General features: G+C 33.9%; 1 protein-coding gene across 4 annotated transcripts in view; it reads right to left on the bottom strand.

Annotated features, from left to right (window-relative positions):
- Window positions 1-18612, bottom strand: part of LOC142357345 (uncharacterized) — a 55972-nt gene extending 37360 nt beyond the window's left edge. For 2 of the 4 annotated variants that reach the window (XM_075408990.1, XM_075408988.1), the window contains exon 1: window positions 1531-4554. Coding sequence is in view for 1 of the 4 variants with exons in the window: in XM_075408993.1 (XP_075265108.1) it covers window positions 6230-6280 (51 nt within the window). In the remaining 3 variants the exon portion in view is untranslated. Of the gene's footprint in view, window positions 1-1530; window positions 4555-6229; window positions 7016-17603 lie in introns of those variants that run through there. The other 2 variants (XM_075408994.1, XM_075408993.1) reach the window with 2 other exon arrangements.
- Between the last annotated feature and the right edge of the window lie 1597 nt (window positions 18613-20209).

A 20209-nucleotide genomic window follows, 5' to 3' on the forward strand; every position in this document is an offset into this window, starting at 1 on the left:
CTATTATCATTCTTATAAAGGGCAATTTATTTAGCGAAAACTTATTTACCGAGAAAAAAACCCGGTTCATGAAATTAGTCAGTACTGAAGAACAGTAGTTTGAAAGATTCTATCGCCATAATTTCTGGGCAAGTAATTGAAAAAACTGCACATTTTAAGATATAATGACTGAAAAGACCTTTGGAGGATTAAACTTGAAGCAGTTTCTTTAGAAAAGCGAGGAATAAAGTGGTCTCACAGAAATACGAGATCACCATCTTAAACACTTTAATTTGGCACCCATTTCAATGTTCTTTTGATTGAATAAAATCACAAATGTAAGCTGGAGTTGGTATAATTCTTTATTTAATCGATTTTCAAGGATAAATGATGAACGTCTGTTTTAAATTCTTATTTAGTTTTATTCACAGTTAAATCATGGCAGTTTTAAAGAAACCAAGCTGGATTTTGAACTTCCATTTTTTGTCAAATAAACCTAAACATCATTAATTGTTTTTGCGTCGAATTGAACCAAAGTGTTAAAGGAAAAAATTGAGATAGATGTAGTGTAAGCTCTCATGTTTTTTCTTCATAACTAGGTAATCAGTCGCGCATACATTCCGCCAGATGATGCCGACTATCTTTAAAATTTTAGTCGCAGATTGTGCAATTCATACTAATTGAACCAGGCATAAAACTATACAACGGAAACCAAAGCACATTAACCGGCTGCTGTACCAAAAAATGAACTTTTTGCTATGAAGTTTACTTGGATTTTTAAAGTTAGTAAGTTGATTCAAAAGCACTCACATGACATTCATTTAATGTTTCAATGAAAAGTTTAAATTCATGTTGTGAATGAAGTTGTTTATGTAGATTTAATTGATACATGGTCAAAAAATCGGTTCAATAGAGAAATGACATCACACACTCCACTTCAATTGCTGAGCGATAGAATTAGCTGTAAGCTAGAAAAAACTTACTGCTTCGGGCCCTGGAAGTTTCAACAAACTGTCGCACAAAAAATTGGTGCGGAGGACGCACTAAAAGAACAAAACCGGTCAAGCAAAGCACAATTCAGAAAACGAGTGATGTCAAAACCAAATAAAATCTGACAAACGTTTCTAACAATCATCGGGCGAGTGCAAACAACAACTTTGAGGAAAACCAATGAGACAAAATATTGTTGAAAAATTAACCCATAATTTGACAAGTTCGACTTCTTTTTGAAAAAGAGCCAAGGACTTTGAAATACACACAGACTTAAGTCAGACTACTTCATAATAAATGCGACAAATTGCGTTGATCACAGCTCGCCGATATAAAAAGTTACTATTCAAAAAAGCCACACAAACATTTTTAGCATGAGCAATACTAGTTATACTAAACGGAAGCTAAAAAAAGCTCTATGTATTTCAGCACGATATAAAATTTTTACGAGCTATTTATCACAATTTTCTTTGCTGGTAATAGTCGCAACTTTTAAAACGAGTGTTAAAACTTTTTAATGGGAGCCAAGGATCACCAGTTTGTTTTCTCCATTCTACTCACACTTGCGCAATTACATGCAGACACATGTCAAAATATAACTGATCAACTCTACAATAAGCATTCAAAGTTTAATGCAACGATACAAAATAAAATTCAGGCGAAATTGTTAAAAACTCGTCTGTTTCTAACACTCAGCGAGGTTAAATTACTACTCAGTTGAATAAAGTATTTTTATAATAATGAAACTGAAAAGGAATTAAGCGTATGAAAATGGCACAATGTAGCGAAAAAAGCTTCTAAAATCACAAAAACGTAGAAAGCAGGAAAAGGCAAATAAGGCCGTCCAATATCAAGTAATCACAATTTGATTAAACACGACTACAATAACATATAACCCTTAGTAAAGCGCGCTAATCAGAGAAAGAGCGTTTAATTCTTAGAGACAAGAGCCGTTTATGTATTATTTCTAGTATGCACATACCCCAATGTAATCGATGGAAAAATAGAGGAATAACTGCATGGAAAAATGAGGAAATTCTCCAAACTAGATACTTAAAATGTGGAAATTAAAACATGTGAAAGTACGTATACTGTGATACTGGGATAACTATACACACCGCCGTCACATTTATGTGTTTGCAGCAGTTATAAACCAACGTGTGTATGGAAGGAAAAGGTAAGGGAAAATAGCACAAAAACAGCAACAAAACGCTGTGGGAATTTTATTACGTATTAAAGTATGGTAATTGTATAGCACACGGAAAGGTATGGTGGAGCAAAAAAGCATTAAATGTTGATGATTATTGACAGTTCGCGGGTCTCAGGTGATTGCTGCAAAGGAGAGTGAACAAAAAATTTATTCACAAAAAAATGTGAACAGAAAAAACACGTGAAATGTCACGTGACGAAAAATAGAATGGACCACAAGAAGGTGCTCTAGCCTGCTTGCGTTTGCGTTATGGATTTTTCACTATACCACAACTTACACATACATATACCACACCAACCAACGTACTACAAACACACTATGTCCGATGAATCGCGCGCGCCTCGCGTAAAATTGCACTAGAGGTCCATAAAATCTATTCACGGATTTTGAGCCAACAAAACAGAGCGAAGAAAAAAGCAAAGCAGTTACTAAATTTGTACTGTTAAATTACTACCACTTCCAAAGCGATTACTACTTACCAGTACCATACAATATAAATTGGCTCTCAAAATTATGTTAGGTAGCGTTTAATTTGGGACAAAGTGAGCGGACACTCTCAAATGCTTGCAAAAAAATGAAAAAGGGCAAGCAAGAAGGGGTTGTTTTTATAGTACAGCAAGTGAACAACCGTAAATAAAACAGTCGTACATTAATTCATTTCGATTTGAATTCAACTCACTTCACTGTAGTGCATAAACCGGTACCTTTCTATTTTGTGTCCTTTTTCATTAAAATTCATGGCCCACAATGGGTTTGAACAATAGCGAAACGTTAAATTTGAATGAAAGGCAAACAATTCGCGCTACGACTGAGCAGCAAATCAAAACATACTGTTGACCATTTTTTGTACTAGCAAATCTAACAAGCGCTCAGGTGTAAACAAAACACACCCCAAAAAGCATTGCAAATCTTCTGTCGCTATGAAAATGAAACTAAAAACTGCCATTGAAGATACAGACAGCAACAAACTGAGGAAAGGTAAAATCAACATTTGCAGGTGACAATGCAAGCAGTAAAGTATGTTTTTGCAGGCAATAATGAGAGAGAATTTTCGTGGAAAAAAAAATCAATATCAGTTCAATCTATTAAAATTGGGGTTCGATTAAATTCCTGTAAAACATTATCTATTAGACAACACTACAAGAATATCAATACAAGAATACTATCTATACAAACAAGACACATACGGGTGGAATGTTTGTATTAAACTTGAATCCGCTTTTCAAGTGAAGTAGGAATGCATTGTTTATGTTCATTTCATCAAATACGCATTCGCTAACAGGAAGCAATTTGAACCTAATTCGTCCGTATTCATTCATGGCTTGATGAAAGGTTTAAGGTAAGACAGACTAAGCTTACCAATTGATTAACAGGTGAACTAAAAATATAGCTTGAACAACTATAGAGTCACCTGAAGAGGGCAAAAAACTGAAAAGTAAACAGCACGATAAAAATAGCTCAACTATGTCGACAATGTTTGAATTGCAGAAAAGAACCGCGATAAATTCAGGGAGGAAGTGGTTACATTCAAGACTGAGAAAACCGAGCTCAAATGCAAACAAGTAGCGTCGGCAATGTGCGGGCGCATATGATGTAATTCACATTGGCATTCAAAAGTGTAATAAACAAAAAAACCCGAATTAAAACGACTAATAACTTATTTTGCTTACTACTCCATAAATAGAATCATTATTATATAATCGTAGTTATCATATTATCAAAGTGATTATCGACAATATATTTGGCGTTTACTTGGTAAACAAAGATCTAATCCTTACAATTTGAGGTCTTCAAAACGTTTATAGCAAAAAAATTCAACGGTGGAAAATTTTCAATATAATTTAGCTTCTTGTGGCATTGAGAGTTGAATTTAAGACAATTAAGTAATCTATTTTACAGCTGCTCACATATAAATGCATTTTTTAAAAAGATTGGTGGAGGCATATAATTGATTTAGAAACCATTCAAAGCAAATCGTTTTATTTCAACTGCTCACTCATTTTTGTTCTAACGCCTATAAAGCTTCAAGGATTTGGGTCTGCAATATAGAGAAAAGCTCCCCCGAGTTTAAGAAATTTCATTCTGCAGTTTACCGTTAATATTTGTAGATTTTTAATTCCATGATACAAAAGCTATGTAAAAACCAGAAAAAAAATTAAAACTACCACCGAATTATATAAAACTTCACTTTCACCTGATTTCTCTGTTGCGTCAATTAAGGGGCATGAAATAGAACTTATCACATTAATTTTCACTTTATTAAACTTCAACGCAAAAAGAGTGGTTAGCTTAAAATTTTTACCAATTCTTTCCTTCTGCCTTAACGGAATAACGAAAATCTATCAAAAATCGTAAAATGTTTGATACACATTATACCTGACCAGATGGCCTGGTAAGACATTTACAGTAAATTATTAAACAAATTAGAAAGAGGTTTTTAGTTAATATTCCATATGTTTTCATAGCCGGCAGATTGCCGGAAAATAGCCGCCGTTGACGAGCTTGATGCACACCGGGATTGAAACAGAAAAAGAAAAAAAGAGATAAATTGACCAATCTTTTTTCTATTTTTTTCAGCATGCAGTTTTAGTTGGATTCTAAAACTAAACTTAATTCAGCTTCTAAACTCAAAGCTAGCACGCTCAATAACAATTTCAGCTAGCAAACACTCCAATGAACTTTGATAACCTAATTCTCAATGACTTAATGACCGGGCTTTATCGGTTTATCCCGTCTCTTTTGATTTTGCTCCATTGACCTTAACTGTATTCACTATCTTGCGTAATTCATTGAGTGAATGAATTTCAAAAAACCAATCAGTTGAACCAGTGAGTGAGGTAAGTCGGAAGTCAAACGTCAAAGTCGTGACTTATGTAAAAGGAAAAACGTGATCAAAATGTAGAGCGAATTAAAAAGGACAGCACCTAAGGAATAGCCGTTTGAGAGGCTGACGGCGGCTATTAATAAAAGTAATTATCTCCGCTTTAATTTTTTGAGAAATTATATTTCCATATTGTTTTTCTATGTTATTTGAAATTAAAATTAGTAATCGTTCGAAAGCATTTAAACATAAATAGACTAACGACGGACAAATTGATCCCGAATGTCTGGCGAGGCAAACTATTTAGAAGGGAGCATAGGTTAGAGAAAGATTTACTGAGCAAAAACTTCTGACCAAGTTCGAACCCGCGACATCTCGGACACAGGCTTTGTAATTTCATCGCTAACAATTTATTTTGATTTTAGCAACAGAATTTCTGAATGCGCGCAAAAATGTTCCAAAAGAAAACGGTCAAGCAAACTTAGATCAAAAAGGGCATTAAAAAGATAAACAAGTTTACAATAAATGCTTTCAATTTCGTTCGAGAGCAATTGATAAATTAGGATTCAAAGAAAAAAGCCATTCAAAAAGTAAAATCGTTCAGACAAAAACCAGAATAAAGACTCGCTTGATCAAGATAAAAATTTGATCAAGCAATTACATAAAATTACCCACTGGGGTCGGACGACCTGCATCTGATGGACTATTGTGGCGTTGGCTTTTGGTTTCACTAGCTTAAGCCAAGGCAAGGATAACGGCTTAAAAGTGGGGACTAGGCGTCAAAACAACCAAAAATGTCCTCTTTATACTATGAAATTATGATTCAACAGATTCGGTGAAATGTACAGTTATAGACTAAAAAAGCTCTGAGAATACTGACTTAATACACTCTGTCTTTATCATTTATAGCGTTTATCACAATAAAAAATTTAAATATTGCGCTCAAAAAACGATCCTTCAAAAAAATAGCATAAAAAGCATACCGTGCCCATTGATAGCTACAAACTTTGTTTGAGAGAAAATAACCAATTCCCTCACATGTCCCCTTTAAACCCAGTCGCAAATTATTGTTGTACTGCAGCACGTTGGTTTGTGAGAAAAGAGACCGCCAGTGGGCATAAAAGTCAACTACTAATAATTCGAAAGATCACAAAACGACGTCAGTTGTGCTTTATATGACAAAATGCTTATAAACCAGCCAATTCTTCTTAGTATCCGAGTGTGCTAACCATTACACCAAATGGTCCTTCGCTCCCGACACTGAGTATGTTTTGATCCATTCTCGTGTTGTTTCTAATTCAAGGCTTCCTCTCTAGTCAATTTGGAACTTTGAACAAGTGGATATTCAATTCAAGCTGCTTCAAGCTCAATGCATAATAGACCTTAGAAGATATTTTCAGTCTTGATACAATTGGATAGTAACGTGATATACAACAATACATATCTTGCAACTGAGGTTCATAACGGTAACGGGGGTTATATCAAAATAGTCAATATTCGACCTTTTTTGTCATTTTCATTGTTGCCACGTAAATATCCACAAATTAAATTTGCTACATACAAACTAAACAGTTTATAACCAAAAGAATCAACACGAAAAAAATGAGTAAATTCGCTTTAGCTGTAGAGTTACACAGATGTTCAATAGAGTCAGATATTTCAACGCAACTAACGGTCAATGTAAAAGTGTTGCATTCATTAATGGTCAAAATTCATTCAAAATGATTATTTGGAGTGGATTTTCACTTAAGTCCATTTGCAAAGCAATTAACGGCAGACTTTAAAATTTTAGAACGAATGCTTTTAAATCTTTTCAAATCTCCCCGCAATGCAGCCTTCCTTCCATTCAGGGCTGCTCACGCAAGCGTAGCTTCAAAAGGAGTAACTGAAAGCCGCAAAAATTAAACTCACCCAAGCCGTGAACTATAAATCTGTTCATAAGTAAATAAATTCGTTGGACTCGGAACAACACCGAACGCGGATGAAAAAGCAACAAAATTTTGTCGCCATCAAATTCCAAAATCCTGACTTGGTACTTATAGCCTGTTAACACGCTCAGCCCAGCAAAATCATTTGATGTTCAGCAAGTGTTGAGAGCTTCTTATATCGCTGTTAGTAAAACTTTTCTCAAAAGTTTTACTAACAGCGATATCAGAAGCTCTCAACAGCTGATCGACCGCTGATGAGATATTACGAAATTTTACGGGTTTTTCTTTGGTTGATACCGAATTTGAAGTAATTGAAATTTCTTTTCCAAGTACTTCATGTCAAATGTAGAAAAAGTTAGTAACTTTTAAAATTCAAAAACTGCTCATCTCTTACCGTTGCGATCAATGACTAATAATTGTTTTATAACGAAACAAATCAGAAATTTTCCGTTCATGAAAAAGTACAAAGACAGTCTGGTAAATATGACGCAATTTTCCTCTGGTTTTTAAAACTCTCTTTGAAGATTTTAAGTCACAACTCAACGCTCCTATATAAAAATACTGCTAAAAAATTTTATGACTTCATGAATTCAGATGTCTTTTGTTCCAACCTCCGATGAAATGAGGTTTAGGAACCTCATACCAGCCTTTGTTTGTTGAGCAAATTCGGGCCGACCAAAATCTTTTGCAAACAGATACAAATTTGTATTATTGAAAAACTGAATCGATTGATGGAAAAATTTCAATTTTTTTTTGTTTCTCAACGAACAATTAAGAATCTAAGTATAAACCATGCTTCACAAATTTGCATTTTAACAATTCCTATGTTCAATTTATGAGCATTATATAAACATTTACAAAATACATACGATTAGTAATCTTGTTTCCATTGAAAAACTCATTTCATAGCTATGGTTATGCGAAGTCAAACAAAAAAGGGACAGTTTAAGTAGCTTTTAACACCGGGCTGGAAAATGAAAACTTATAAAAATAAGTTTAAAAAGTCATAAAAAATTTTTTAGAGAAAAACGCCTTAATTTCTGAGTTCCAGAGTAAACATAATTTTTATTGCGAGAGTTTACGGTTCAGAAAGTGAGGAATAACTTTGGGTGTGGCCTAATTAGTATTAAATGCACAAAAAGAATTTTTAAAATTTATAAAATGGAAGGTAATTTGACGAAAACATATTCTAAAAGAGTGACGTCAAACTTTACGGATGACATGGAGGAAATTTTCGATAAGAATCGCATCAATTATTCTGAGATAAATTCAGACAATTTTTTTCTATCTACACGGCTTTTCTTATCTAACTCAATTAAATTTAATTATTTAAAAAAATATTAATAGCTGCGATAGCAAACACTGGCCGGAGCTATTATTAGATCTCCCCTTGATTTTACAACCCAAAGTATTGTGATTGTACGGAGCTGTCTTTTTTGAAAGAAAGGTTGACAGTTTTTTGATCAATTTGATCTCTCAAAACACAGAACAAAGAGGCAACGCCCAGAGGTAATCAAGTTGCATTAGAGTCCCAAAGCTAGCTTTAGTATTATTTCGAGCGCCTGAGATGCTCAAATTGCTATGAGGTCTAAATTCAAGACGAAAAAATTGAGCTGAAAATTGTGAACGTTTTCAGATATTTTCTAAATTTTTGGTTTAATCAACTGTGTTTTCAATTGACATTGGTCACAGCTCATAGGCGTTTTTTGCCAACAAGAAATAGTTAATGTCTGCTTTATAAGCTTTATGTGCTTATGAAAAAACCTTTGTAATTTTTAGCAAGTTTTTTGGCGTAAAATATTCGAATTTTTGATACTTAGGGGCCAAATAAATCTTCTGAAAGCATGGGCGTCTTTGTGGACATTAGCTTATAGGACTTACCAAGTTTCGAGTATTATGCGCTCATTTTAATAAAAATATAAACTTTTTCTTATCATTTTATCATTAAATGTTTCCTATATTTCCGACCTCCAGATTTTTGATATGACTGTATGACGTCACGATAGCTAAAAAAATGGTTTACTGGTCGAATTTCGTGCAACACTTAATTCTCACACTTACTAGGGCATTTTTTTGCGTGAATAAGTGCATTACCTACCTCACTCTCAAAAAAACTTTTCAGCTCTATCTAATTATTTTCGATACCTTTACTTGAAGTTCAGTTTCATTGAAGATATCATTGCCTAATTGAAGGTTATTCGAGGGCATATTCACAGTACATAACTTTGGATAAATTACATACATCACAACTATTTGCATAAAAACTTTATTTTCGAATTTTTAGACTCTTTCCTATTATTTATATTTTGAGACAACAGATCATTGATGCTACCGCAGCTAATGTTCTGCAATCTTCCAGCTGTATCCATTTTTAAATCTTTATTTTTTGTTGGCTGCAAGGACAATTCCAGAAAGATTACAAATTATTTTAAAGTTGTTGTCCATTTTTAAACAGGTACCACAATCATTCTGGAACAAGCAAACCGCCAAAATAGAATACAGCAACCCATAGAAAATCTCATTAAGTAGGGTTATTAAATTCAACGGCGGTTAACATCGAGGCAGAGGCTAAATTCTGAGTTAAATTATCAAGTGTTTTTCATTTTAAGGGTTGCAATATGTCCAAACGCAGATTACTGATTCTCCTTGAAAAAGAAAAAGATTCAGAGGATACAGTCAACTAATGAAAGGCAAAAATCTCAGATAGAACTCATTGTCGGCCAAAGTAGGATAAAAACAAAACAGAAGAGGTAAAATATTGGCTACAAAATTTGTTTGAGAGCAATTTAAAAAAAATGGAGCCAAGTTTTAAGCTTGTTCGAATCGTCATAACATTTTGCGAAATCGCCCTAAAGCACAACTTAACAAATTATCTAGCCCCAAGTACAACAAAATTGAGAAAAATTCACTAAACCAAAACGAAAAATTCGCTGTACCAAAAATTACTGAATTTTTAATGCTATACCAGATTCTCGAGAGTAATAGGAAACTGTTCCCTTATATTCGGTTTTAAAGAGAACAGCAACAAATTAATCCGTCGTTAAATTAAGATTTCCTCGCAAAACGTTTCCTTCCCACTTGATGAACTTTATCCACCCTAATGATATATTTACCATTATTGGGGGGGGGGGGGTATTGGTTATTTGATCTAACCTATTTTTTACGCGTAAAGTGCTTTATACAACTCATCATTATATGTGAGGTCAAAAACATTCGGTGCTGAAACAGAACAGATCCAATTTTCAGTATCATAAAATAACCGCCAAAACAATTTTCAACTGAACCAATTAAGCTGTTCGACACTCTGGTCCGCGCAACAAACACAAGAAAAATATAAATTGAACCAAATCTATAATTAATCAACATCCAATCAATTTATTGCGTAACATAAAACATTAGACAAAACAAAGCCAAAGTTCTGTTTAGCTTTAGTCTTCTATGGAAGAACCTTGATTATAAAAGCAGACAAATTTTTCTCTTTCAAGAAGTTCAAATAAAGATTGATTTTGTCTGAGCGAAAATGAACAAACATAGCACAAAACTGAAAGCGCGTGTCGATGTACTTTTAATTTAAAGCCCCACTCAAATACACAAAGAATATAAGAGCTGCATTTATAATTTATAAGTTGTTATATAAACCCAGTTCAATTATAACACAAAAATGAAATTCTACACCTCAAGAAAGGCAGGGAAAATTTCAATGGAGGTAAGAACGAAGCAAACTCTTGACGGAAACAAAGGAAAACTTAACTGCGCGGGACTAGGAAAAAATGGCGTATAAAGAACATCAGTTTCTATCTAAAGATATTTAAACACGTCAATATTCATGCTACAGTTTTCTTTGTAGTATAACGACCAACACTACCACTGCAACTACTACTAACTGAGAAAAAAATAGCACAGCAGAGAGAGAAAGAATAAGTTATTGGTGGTATGTTAGAAAGAACATTACTCTTTATTCATACCAGAAACATACACACATGAATAACAGACAAGCAGTAGTTCAAACAAAGCATGGAAAAGAAAGGCACTATTGGCATGGATTACGTCTTCGAGTTGCATATAATCGATAGACAGACAGGCTAAGTTAAACAACTCTATTAATAAACTCTTTTTTTTAGAATCCAACTCAGCTTTGGCGGCACTTGGAACGCATTCTGCACACTATAGCGTCAGCAAACATTTCATGCCATAAGGCAGCTATATCGTATTGGTAACAAAAACCAGACAAAACATATGTAGCCCATTCATTTTTATTAACCGGAGTGGCACGAAGGGCGTTATAGTTTTGAAAGTATTTCAAATAAACTAGGGCAACATAAAAGGTAGAAAATCAGAACGAATGTTGATTCTTGGGTCAATTAAAAATAGCAATAGAGATTCAAAATACGAAATTTCCACAAATATTGATATCCGACCAGCTCTTCAATATGTTTTAATAACCTAAGCAACAGAAATATGATTACCAGCAGAATTTTCATCACCTGTGAAAAATATTCACTAAACTAAATATAATTTGGTATAATAGTCAATATAAAAATTTTATCTTGACCTTAAATCCAAAGTTTTAAACATAGTCGGCAAACTACCGGAAAAAAGAGCCACCACTGATGCACATCGGGATTGGACAGAAAGAAAAGAGATAGAAATTGACAGAATTTTTTCACAGGTTTCAAAAAGTGTTCTAATTCCGTGTGCAGTTTCAGTTAGATTCTGAATCTATAATTAATTCAGCTTCGAAACTCAAAGCTAATGAACTTAATAACAATATCAGCAAGCAATCACTCTAATAAACTAAGCTAATGAACTTAATAACAATATCAGCTAGCAATCACTCTAATGAACTTTGATAACCAAATTCCCTATGACTTAATGACGGGCTTCATCGGTTAATCCCGTTCCTTTTGATTTTTTGCTTTGACCGTATTCACACTACGTTGCGAAATTTAATGAAAAGAACTTCACATACATTCAGTTGAAACAGTGAGTGAGGAAAGTCACGAGTCAAACGTGAAAATTGTGATTTATGTAAAACAAAAACGTGCTCAAAAGGTAAAGCGAATTAAAAAAAAACATAGATGGAAGAATACCGGAAACGAATCGAAGTAGAAATTTGTCAATCCTCACTAACCTAATACATTCTCTACAATAAATTTAAGCATCTGAAGCTTTGATAAGAAATTGAAATGACAATAGGAGAAATAACATTACAAAACCGACAAACATTGATATAGCATCTCTGATATAGCATCTCTTTATCATCGCTGATAAAACATTTGCTTTTAGTTGCGACTTCAAAAGAACTATTGGGAAAAAGACTATTATATAGTAAAAAAAAAGAACTATTATTCAAAAGAACTATATAGCAGGCAAAGAAATATTAATAAGCAATTAAACAAGGCGAAAAAACACGGCGAAAATTTCTTTTTGAATTGAACTGCACTTGATCTGTCACTTGTCCAATACGCGGCAGAAAAATACTGATCAATTGAAAATGCAAATAGCAAACAACCTAAAAAATTGTATAATTAATTTCAGAGAAAAATTCCATGTCTAGCCTTTTAGTAGCAAAATCTATAGAATAGCTCTTATCAAAGAAGTGACTGTGAGAAACTAAAGCAAGAAGGCGTAAATCCGAAGAAATAAGAAAAACTTACAAAAGATACAAAAATCGGAGCAAAACATTTGCTCAAATATGCTAAAAGTTCTTCAAGTCCTGTTACTCCTTGAGATGATTCAGGGGCTAGAATAAGTTCGAGCTGGCAATAAGAATTAAGAACAAACATCACGTAGCGGGCATCCACAATTGGGCATTATGGGTTTATCGCGTTTCTGTTTTCGATTCCGTGTTTTGATAGCGATTATGTTTAGTTCAGATTGTTTTACTGAGCAACTGCTGTTTAAAAGAACTTGCAGCAGAATGGTAGAACAAAAAAACTAGCCTTGAGAAGTCGAAGATTTCAAGCAAATGTCAAAAATGCGGGAAAATGAGGTGAAAAATTTTTGTTTGACGGAGTAAAAAAATAGGAGCGCAATAATAGATTGCTGAGAAGATGAGGGCGTCTATTAACAAGAATACAAAAACAACTAGAAAACAAAATAAGGCAAAATGATTTTTAAAAAATAGCTAAACATACCCGGCAGATTGCCGGAAAATAGCCGCCGTTGATTCCAATAAGCATGATTGGGATTGAAATAACAGAAGATATTGAAAAAAAAAGATTTTTGTACAAAAACATTTTTTAAGTCCGATTTATTTTGATGGCATTTCGTAGTTGAACATACTTCTGTTTCTTAGAGAGAGGCTACAGGGGCTACTATCAATAACAATAAGCATTAGAGAGAGGTAACTAATACTTATAGGACCGACGTTCAAATAGCGGGCATCTAAAATTGGGCTTTATGGGTTTATCCCGTTTCTATTTCTGACTTCAATTTTTTATACTGACTCTGTTCATTTTGAATTGCTTTGCTGAGCAACTGATGTTCAAAATCACTTTTAGTAGAATGAGAGAAGAGAGAAACTAGCCTAGAGAAGTCAAAAAGATTTCACGCAAAATGTTGAAAAGGCGGCAAAATGAGGTAAAGCGAAACATTTTTTTATTCGACGAAGTAAAAAAAAAAAAATAGGAGCGCTATAATAGCCGGCTGAGAAGATGAGGGCGGCTATTAAAAAAAGAAACTAAATTATAAATTGTAAAATTGTCTTCCGAAGCCGAAAATTTCAAACATACTAATGCTAGTTTAGATTGTTGAGAAAAATTCCATTGACTGGAAACGTTGGAGTTAACACTAACTGCTTCGAAAACCTGCTTTGAAATTTGTTTATTCTACTTTTCTTGCTCTCCCTAAAAAAGCCTATGAACAGAAAACCACTCTCTCTTCTCGATGATCTCCAATGCCGTCAGCACTTTGACCTAAATACTATATATGTATATCTGTTTAACTCTGATCTACATCCTGTTTAAATCTAACTCCATAATGTTATCTATCAAAAAAGACGCTCCACCAATACTCCTCTTCGAGTCGCAAAAAAGGAGAGCGCCTAAATAACAGCCGTTGAGACGACGGCTATTAAAAATAATAAAGATATCCGATTTCGTCAAGAAACCTATGCAATTTCAAGTTTGTTTGAGGGCATCCTGAATGATAAAAAGGGGTACTATACCAAGTGCAGTACTATACTATAAAATAAAAATACTATAAAAAGCACAACTCATAGTACGCTTTGAAACATGGAAGAACTCACCTTTTTAACAATGTCTTTTGTTTTCACAAAAATTTCGTAAAATCATTGAACTTTGCAAACAGCAATTGAAATAAATATCGTTATGAGGATATGGCGAATTTGACTGATATGCAATCACAGCTCTATATGCCCGAGGTGAGAGAATGAACGAGATCTTGGATGATTCCTGCAGAAGATCGTTATCTGACAAGAACTGAAAAAAAATGGCAAAAGAAAGTTAAGGCTACATTGTAAGATTCATGGAAGTTCGTTTTGAACTTACTTTGTTTTATTCTGGGGATTTATACTTCATTCAATGCATTAACCAATCGAGACATGATTGTGCGCATTTGTGTGAATTTTTGAACCACTTATATTTAAAAAATGATTTTCAAGATAACCAACTTAATCACGTAAGAACAAAAATGTAGTATAAGGCTAAAAATTTTTTAATTAACCAATTTCGTAACTAATTGCTTTCTGTCTGCCTCCTCTAGAAGATTTTGACAGAACTTTACAAGATAACCAACCAGTGTATTCGGGTGTTTTTCCCGCCAAAAGAAATTCCTATCTACAGGTTTACAAATAGCTATCGATTTTGAAAAGGTAAAAAAAAATGTCAAGTTGGTTCTTCGACAAATTATCAATTATCTCATTCTCGAATTAGAAACTTATATTAGCTCTTTTTAACAGGTGAACAATAACTTAGTACTCATAAACAAAAACATTTCCTAAAACAATTCCTATATATTAGGTTTAAATTCGGAAAGCTTAAAATTTATAAGAACGCTTAATGACTCAGTTTGAACGAAAACTTTTGAAGCTTTAATTTATCAGCTCAAAATTTTACAACAATTCAACAAATTTAACAGATTTTCAACAAATTAGACGTAAACCTAAAACCCCAAATTTCGGTACCGTTTATTCAACTCAACTGTCAAAATTTAAACAAACCCTCCTTTTGAAAGCGCTCTCTAAAATTAATATAGGAACAAAAAAACACTCTTAAAGACCTTTTTGCCCTCTGTTCATCAGATTGACCTCAATACTTGTTTTCAAGGAGCGGATATTGTATATTACATCCTTTTCCACAACCACCCGATAACTTAGAAAACTAGACCAGCATAACACCTCTTCGACTCTAAAAATAGGAGCTGATTAACAACCGAATAATAAAACGATGGCGGCTATAAAAACTCAGATGTCACATCAACCAGAAATTAAAACAGTAAAAACTACGCGCATAAAGCCTCTTCCGTTATGAAACACGTTTGACAGATTCATTTGACAATGGAACAGACAGTTGCAGAGATAACTTTCATCTACAATAATTATCTAATCTTTGGCCATTTCTACATCTGAAAATGAAACAAATAAAATGAACCATCGAAAAATATAGAAAACGAATTTATGAACATAGGGGTAAAATGTCCCGGATATTTACAGTACTTTACTATAGAGCGGACATTTTTGAGTAGAAAATTCAATCCGTCGTTTTTGATATCTTTAACTATATTTAAAATGAGCTTTTAAAATGGGCTTTTAAAATGGGCTTTTAAAATCGTTCTCAGAAATTTTTTAAAATCAAAGCAAGTAACAAAAACTAATGCGAAACAAATCACAAAGCTTCACAAATGATAATATTAGGTAAGACCAGTAATAAGATTTGGATCTACTCCCCCATACCATATCACTATGTAACAAATAGCACTGGCGGCTTGGGGCGCAAAAACTTATACGCCCACCTACGTTGGGGGCGAAGATAAGGGGCTAGGGTTGGGAAGGCCGGACGAGTGAGGGTCCAAATCGCCAGGTGGATGAGGGTGGACGGAGTGTCTCCTAAAAATGCTTCAGTGAATCGAATATTAAGAGACTAGTAAGACGTAAGGCTCTAAGAGGGTTGCTCAGCCACTTAATGTCTTCCAAGCTTCACTTGTATATCCCATTTTTGAGGACGAAAAAGCAAGAGGGTCAGAGGGAAAATCGGTCAAGCAAAAAATTAGATTACAAGATCAGAGCAATTAACTAGTGGGCTCTAATTTACTTTTTGACGTTCAGCATAGATCAAACTAAATCTAAACAAAAGTTATTCAAAAGTCAAAAAGACACAGAAAGGACGAAGTGAAATCGGCTGAATTGGTGTCAAATTATCAATCACCAACATGTAGAATTACTCTCGAACGACAGTTGGAGCAATTTATTTCTTAGGCTGTCTCAGAGATAATTTTAACTGGTGCAATAACGCAATACAGTTGAGGGGTTCGAACTCGCGACCACTTGGATGGTTGTCTCAGACCTTCTAAATACAACTAATCGATACTTGCCGTGCTATCGGAACAACAGTCACCTGGATGTTAAATACATACTAAATTCGTTATGAGAGCAATTTAGATCACGCGAAAATCAAGAACTCCGCTGTGAAAAAGTCAAGAGAGCGACAGAATGTTCTAGAAAAGCGCAAATTTTTGCAATATTTAGCATAAAAAAGACAACACGTTTAAAACAACAGCTTCAAACTTGGTTGGGGAGCAATTAATCAGTAATGAAAAAACGGTAATTAAAGGTAAAATATTTCAAACAAAAATTGAAAGAAAACTTGAAATTGAGTAAAATCAACCCAACGTTCACAAAATTCTCAAAAAAACCAATTCAAATAATCTGCGGTTGACGATCGCTCTAATGACACGACTGACTACTGATAGCTTGCTACGCGAAATATACTGAACGGCCAAAACTGAGCGAACAGAAAAAACAGTATAAATTCCACAGCTCTGAAGCAAAGCGTGTTCATATGTCTATAGGTCGTGGAACGTCAATGTTTAGTAACCGACAGATTAACCTAACTTTGAAAACAAACTAAGGATTTTTCCTAGAAACGTACCTCATGTAGCGTCCGAACTTCGAATAAACATTGTAATCATTGCACAGATAAAATAATGATAACTCTAATTATCAAAACTGCATAAATGCAAGCCACAATTCAAGAACTAAAAATAGCTCTCAAAAGTTGCGTCCAAATCGATTCTGGCATACCAGCAAAAAAAAAGCGTCTTCCAATTGAATCCAGCAAAAATTGAACTTTTAACTTCCAGACAGACATCTAAATACACACACACATCAAAAGACCATCTTACACCATTTTGGCAATAGTTCCACTTTCAAGCCATCTGTCAGGAAATTAAAAGCCGAATTCCCAAAGCAAACAATACCCTGCATAATAAATCCTAACCTTCTATCGATAAGGAAAACAATATACAAAAAGAAGGTAGTGAGATGAATAATGTTTTAACTATTATGCCACCCGCAAGACAGTCATATTCGTCAGACATGACAAGCAATTCACCCTCCATCCTTCAAAAAAACTGACGTAAGCTCCGCACTGGGGAAGCAAAAAAATCATTTGGGCAATCAGATTTTACATGCGTGCTATTATAATATTTAACTAACCAATTTTGAAGTTAAGCCGCTTGTTTAGTGAAAATCTTCTCTCAGTCTCAAAAGAACCAATTATCTCTCGCGTGGACAACGTCGTGATAAATAATTGTCAATTTATAACTGCGCATTGAAAGCTAGCAATCAATTTTTATAACTTTGCCAGAAGTATATAAGAACTAAAGCGTCCCGGAAGAGTGACTTAAGTCATTTCAAATTGCAATTAAGACAGTGACAGGAAGATCCTGGAGCAACCAGGTGTCTATGATGCGACAAAATTCCTCGCCGACAAAATTAGCTCTTCAAGTAATCAAAGAACTCTGACGAAAGTGCAGAGACGAATATAGAATTATAGGCAGCTTTCTGATAAGAGAAACTAAATTTAGAGTAAGGAATTGGCACATGCGATCTTCAGAAAGAACCATGCTCTTTGTCCATTAGAAGGAGCTATAAATATATTTTGAACAAGCTATTCACGCTTCATTCAAACTTGATCCTAACTTAAGGCTTTAAATGCATTTTTTCAAGTTCAGAATAATTCGAAATGGAAACTTAAATTACATTTCTTGGTGCTTGAAGGCCCCAAAAACGGATTGCACAAAAGAATGGTAAAGTCTGATAAATATTTCTTCTGCAATTCTGTCAACCCAAATAGCTTACTCAATACATAAGCACATTATTACCTTGATATCATGTCGATAATGGGAAATCTCTGTGGGTCAGCAAACTAACAGAAACAAGCTAAATTCTGGCCATTTAATTTAGAAGTGCCCCAAATAGGCGCCCTAAAGGTATAATTTTTAACATGAAAAAGTAATACGAAAAATCGGAGAAGCTATTTGAAGATATATGCGGACTTTTTTTATATCTTTGAAGTCCGATAATATTTTGAAGAAGACTATGTTATACTACACTTATTACATAAACTGCAATAAAAATGTCGAGAAAACTCAAAAATTGTTATATTTACTGCATACAAACAACGATACGATGTCTAGTAGAAAACATCTCAGAACATTTCCAACTCCCAACAGACTTTTTCAAAAGAGCTTCTCGATAACATACAGAGCAAGCCGAGTTCGATTTCAAGTTAAAGTCCGCATATATATCAGCTTTTTAAAATTAACGAGCAGTAGAAACACACACACGCTCTGGCGAAAATAACTCTACAGTTAAGAAAAACAAAAGCGAATGTGACCGGAAAGTAAGACATGTATTAAATGACGCTTAATGCAATTATAAGAGAACAATGGTGTTCCTCATTTTCTCAAAGGAATTAAATTCTGCAAAGGTCAAGTAGGAAACAAAACTGTCAATCAGCTCTAATCCTGAATAAAATTATAGACTGTATGAATTGGCCGGGTTGAAAGAAAACAAACGTGCAAATTACCAAAAACAGAGCCGGAAGGTAGAACAATCTAGATTGAAATATCAAATGATCATTGAATAAGAAGTCAAAAATTAATCATAGCTGTCTCTTGATAATATTTGTTTAACTTTTATTTCACTCTAATTCACAGTTTAAATTTCGTGCGTTCAACTACTCTCAGACAGTTGATGTCCTTTATTGTTCCGAACCACTTTAGTAGGGGGAGGAACTACATACTCAAATGATTTTTTTTGTTCAGTCAATTTTCGCAAATCGACATATTCACCGCAGAGGGTTATGAGTGGAATCATTAGAAAGCCCGTCCAACGTAAAATATATAAATCAAAAGATTTTTTAATTTCGTTTTTACAAGGAGTTATTGAGGTTTTGTGATAACTTGTTCACAATTTTCGTTATTGTTCACATTTTCCTTATAGATACGCAATTTTGCTTAAAAATATGTTAAAATTGGCAACGAAAGTTGCTAACGGTAGTGTCAGTTTTACTCTGAAAAAAGAAGAGTGTTGCTGAACTGTTTGATCCAAGTTGTTGGCTAAAACGTTTGCTAAATTTTTCAAAATTCAGCCTTTTTTCGTCAAATTTAAGTGCTAAAATAAGTTACTTTAGAAAACTTTGTTTATATTTGCCGAATAAACACAAACACACCTAACAGAAGCTAACACAATCTTGGTTGTCTCCAGGGAAGCCTAGTTAAACTTGAGACTGTTCTTGAATTGATAATTCGCGGGTTTCTTTGCTAACTTAACTATAAGGATGAAAAATGCATCATTTATTTTTTGATATATTTACTTCTTTGTCCGATTATCGATAACCATAACACTTGCGACAGCTACGTCTTCCTACCGGGAAGGCGGCAAGGTAAAGGCTAGATTAGGTCTAATCACTTTTTAAATTTCAAAAAAATTCGGATTGCAAAAAACCAAAACTGTTTTTGCATTTTTGTTGCTTTCTACGCTAATTACAGAAGAAAAACAAATTACATCAGAGCTTACTAATGAGAGGTCTTATTGCTTTTCGAAATAGTTTCATTTAGTCGAAAGCTTATGACTTTTTCGACTTCCAAAAATACATGTTTTTGAAAATAAACAAGGGCTTAGCTAATGAGCTTTGCCACGTTTTCTCGTTTTTTGGTCAACATGTAGCTTACAGTCAGGTCACATTATCTTTCTAATGGAATAGAAATTAATATTTATGAGTGTTCTACTATTTAAATAATGGTTTTTTGCTTAGA

Source organism: Convolutriloba macropyga, unplaced genomic scaffold, assembly GCF_964194025.1.
Source record: "Convolutriloba macropyga unplaced genomic scaffold, txConMacr16.3 SCAFFOLD_879, whole genome shotgun sequence".
In the NCBI taxonomy this organism is placed as follows: Eukaryota; Metazoa; Xenacoelomorpha; order Acoela; family Convolutidae; genus Convolutriloba; species Convolutriloba macropyga.